Raw genomic sequence first — 4,181 nt, 5'->3', positions numbered from 1 at the left:
AAGGCAGTAACAGATCAGTGGTCCATCCCACACACACACACACACACACACACACACACACACACACACACACACACACACACCTACCCACCCACACCCCCTCCCCTACCCACTTTGATGCATTTTTCAAATTTCGCCTTGGGGCGGAGTTATCTTTTCACAGTGGGGTAAGTTACACTTTAATCTATAAGTTATAAAGTCGGTAACAGGAAGTTCATTTCACCCTGAAGATGCCACCCCTCAGAAATTTAAACAATAAAATGTTTGCCTTTGTGATATTTAGACAGAACAACCCTTCAAAAATAACAATATTACTACTATAAATCCTTCTGATTGGGATTTTAGTTTTTAATCATGTGTAATTTTGTAGAAAAATCTTATTGTCTGATTTTAATTCCAACATGACACTGAAAAGATTCCAGATTAACAGATTAAAATCAATTAAAGGTGAAAACAACAACCTTAATACAGTATGGCAAACATGAATATGAATATTCCTAACCTGCRATATGATTCCTCCATATTATATCAGCGATAGTCATGGGTGGGCCGCTGGCTGGGTGTGGTTTACCTTTGTCATGGTCAGTCCTTATCATATCCATTAAGGAATTCTCCAAAGAGACCAAATTAAAGGGGTCAAAGGGCCGATTCCGGTCCTGAAACAGAGAAACATCTGGAATTAGCACCTCTACGATAGACTGTATAAATTAAGTGATGCATAATTATAATTCAGTCAGCGGTTTTTCAGATTTTAATGTGTAAATATGTTTCTTTATATGCATTCCTTCAAGGAATGACCTCTATTTACTCTAAATCCAACACTTTGGGGTTTATTTTCTCTGTGATGTAAGACTTTAAATGTAGAACTGGAGAAAGCACTTTAACTGGACCCGTTGGTATATGTGTCTACACAACCTCAGGGGGGTCACATTGTTTGCACAACACGGCTTTTGTTGCTCGTTTGGCTGAACATTCAAAAGAGTTATTCCCACCACTCTGGACCCAACAGCGTCGCACCGATAAAAATCTGCCCACTTGGTACAAATGGTAAACATTCAAACCGCTGAGCCGTCAGTTTGCTCCCCGTCCCCTCCGTGGACTCGTGGGCAAAAGCAGCGTTGGCCTAATGACACAGAGAGATATAAAATCCTACACAAACTTTGCTCCTGAACACATCACGAGTTGCCACTAACATGTGGAATGCAGGTTCACATTGAGCCATCCTGATGACGCAGCAGCTCACTTTTCCTCACGTAACACATTAATAAGATATGGGAGTTTATGGGGGGAGTCGAGATAAGAAACAGGCGTTCAAGATAATAAAAATACCTGTTTTATATAAATAAAAACAGTTTATGAAGAGCAAGGCCTGCCAGATTACTAAGCAGATAGGCCATTGTTACAGAGTTTGTATTAAATATTAAAGCTTCAAATTGTGAGAAATACATTAATCTTTCAATCTGTTATACTGGACTTTCAAAGTAAAAATTAGCTCCATAGACTTTTCTGATAAAACCTTCAAAAATGGCTACAAACCATTGCTATGTACGACCCTCATTGATACGTATGGCTTTCATCGCTTCGTATGGCCTTCATCTCTTCGTACAGCCATCAACTCTTCAAATGGCCATCATCGTTTTGTACGGCCATCGTCACTTCGTATGGCCTTCTTCGTTTTGTTAGGCCATCGTCGCTTCGTACGGCCATCGTCGCTTCGTACGGCCATCATCCTTTTGTACGGCCATCGTCGCTTCGTACGGCCATCGTCGCTTCGTACGGCCATCGTCGCTTCGTACGGCCATCTTCGTTTCGTACGGCCATCGTCGCTTCGTACGGCCATCTTCGTTTCGTACGGCCATCGTCGCTTCGTACGGCCATCGTCGCTTCGTACGGCCATCGTCGCTTCGTACGGCCATCTTCGTTTTGTACAGCCATCGTCCTTTTGTACGGCCATCGTCGCTTCGTACGGCCATCGTCGCTTCGTACGGCCATCGTCGCTTCATACGGCCATCGTCGCTTCATAAGGCCATCGTCACTTCATACGGCCATCGTCACTTCTTACGGCCATCGTCGCTTCATACGGCCATCGTTGCTTCGTACGGCCATCGTCGCTTCATACGGCCATCGTTGCTTCATACGGCAATGATCGCTTCATACGTCCATCGTCGCTTCATACGGCCATCATCGCTTCGTACGGCCATCTTCGTTTTGTACAGTCATCTTCGTTTTGTACAGTCATCTTCGTTTTGTACGGCCATCGCTGAGATGATGTTGCTCCACTCTGTCACCGTCATCCAGAAGAACTCAGTAATTTCCCTGACTCTCACCTCCGTTCTGCAGTTCCTTCACAACTTCACATCTTACGTCTGACGCTCACGTGTTAATCTGAATTCCGCACGTTCCTCCGGCTTTAAGCAGCGGGTGTGCACAAACACATTACGAGCATGATTCAAGGTTTCAGCCTGCGGTTCAAATGGAGAACATCGATGAAGACCAAACTGTGACCACATATACACCTGTCCTCCAGCGGTTCCCAGCCCAGCCTGCTGTGGGACCAGCGTGTTTGAGAGGAGACTTTCAGTAGACCTCACATCCTGGTGACAAACTGAACCCAAACATGGCTGCCATCTTTAAAACAGCTGAAAGCAACTCTTCAGCCAGGAACTAAACCAAGAGGTCAGGGAGTTGTTCTGTAACCAGTGGGTTGCCGGTTCAATCCCCCATTCCAACTGTCTCAGTCATTGTGTCCTTGAGCAAGACACCTGCCTTTCCTAGTGATGGTGGTCAGAGGGTCCGTTGGCGCCGGTGCATGGCAGCCCCGCCTGTCAGTGTGCCCCAGAGCAGCTGTGGCTACAGTGTAGCTTACCACCATCAGTGTGTGAATGGATGAATGCAAGAAAAACTGAAAACTATTTTGAGAAAAGCTCTATATAAGACTAATCTTGCATGATTAGTTAGTGCTCAGAMTGTATGTAGTGAATGACTCTCCGCTACTACCACACCAAATTTTAGCTCAATATTTGTCAAACTGACTGAGTTACGGTCATTTTTGTGTTTGTTAAAGTTGAGAGCTGTGGCAACCATCTCGCATTAGATTAACTTCAAAGGTTAATTGAATTAAATCTATTTATGCAGCACCAAGTAACATCAAACGTCTCAGGCCTCTGTACAAATAGAAAACAAATAAAGCTAAAGAAGCCAGTTGTAAATGAATATCCATAGATTTTTACTGAAATTATATTTTATAGAAGATATCACCCAAAGGTTATCCTTTAATGTCACAAAATGATCTTTAAAGCTGTTCGGTGTTTGATTTAAGGGTCATGAGTTTAAAAAACATTCATAATGTTGTGACCAAACGCTAAATACCACGTGCCTGTTTACCAATGGAAACAGCCGAAGTGTGTTTGTTTACCCACGGAAACAGCCGAAGTGCCTGAAAGTAGGTCAGCATTGATGACGCCAACAGAATACGTACAGAAACTGAATAAGAATTCTTATCTTTACTCAAACCTCTGTTTTATTTAGAAAASAATGGCTTTAATTGTTTTGTGCATTTAATATTAAACATTTTATTGGTAATGCTTTGGAGAGAAACTGACTGTTGGTCTGTGCTGTTTGCCTTCAGCGAACATGCTGCTCCGCAGAGCGTGACACGTGACCTCTGACCCCGTCTCCCGGTGATAATCTGGCTGAGGGAGCACAGATAGAGGCCCTGTGCGGAGGAACTGAGTCATAAAGGCCAAACTGACAAAAACCAACATGTCAAAACGCTCCGGGTTTCAGCGGTTTTTCCTCGGCACACGTCTGAGCAGCGAGGCGCTTCGCAGAGCTCCGTCCTCCGGCTCTGACCCAGAGAACGAGCGCTTTGTTGTTCTGCAGGTCAGAGTCCTGGGGAGGGAGGATCCTGCTGGCTTACTTTAGCTGTTTGTCAGGCAGCATAGCTAAACATAGAGCGTGCACGTGACCAGTCTCATGTTTGTCAACTCTGCACTCAGACATGTCAGCCGAAGCAGAAGTAGGCTTTAAAAACAGGTTTGCTGCTCACTGGCACGAGAGCCAGATATGGAGCTGTGTTTGAACAAGAGCCGAGTCAGAAATACAGTTTTTACTCAGTAAAAGGTTTATTTTTAAATAATGCTTCCAACTGTCTGAACACTGGCTCAGTGCTATTGTTTACC

At 44.2% G+C, this 4,181-nt stretch overlaps 1 protein-coding gene across 1 annotated transcript in view; it reads right to left on the bottom strand.

The window, feature by feature from the left end:
• cpeb3 (cytoplasmic polyadenylation element binding protein 3) overlaps window positions 1–4,181 on the bottom strand; it is a gene marked incomplete at its 5' end in the record, with an annotated part of 31,951 nt that overhangs the window by 25,365 nt on the left and 2,405 nt on the right. The window contains 1 exon segment of the mRNA XM_014021167.1: window positions 503–656. Within this exon segment, the coding sequence (XP_013876621.1) occupies window positions 503–656 (154 nt within the window).

This window comes from Austrofundulus limnaeus, unplaced genomic scaffold (assembly GCF_001266775.1).
Source record: "Austrofundulus limnaeus strain Quisiro unplaced genomic scaffold, Austrofundulus_limnaeus-1.0 Scaffold280, whole genome shotgun sequence".
NCBI lineage: Eukaryota > Metazoa > Chordata > Actinopteri > Cyprinodontiformes > Rivulidae > Austrofundulus > Austrofundulus limnaeus.
The sequence above is the reverse complement of the archived record's forward strand: the minus strand, read 5'-3'. Positions and strand labels throughout refer to the sequence as shown.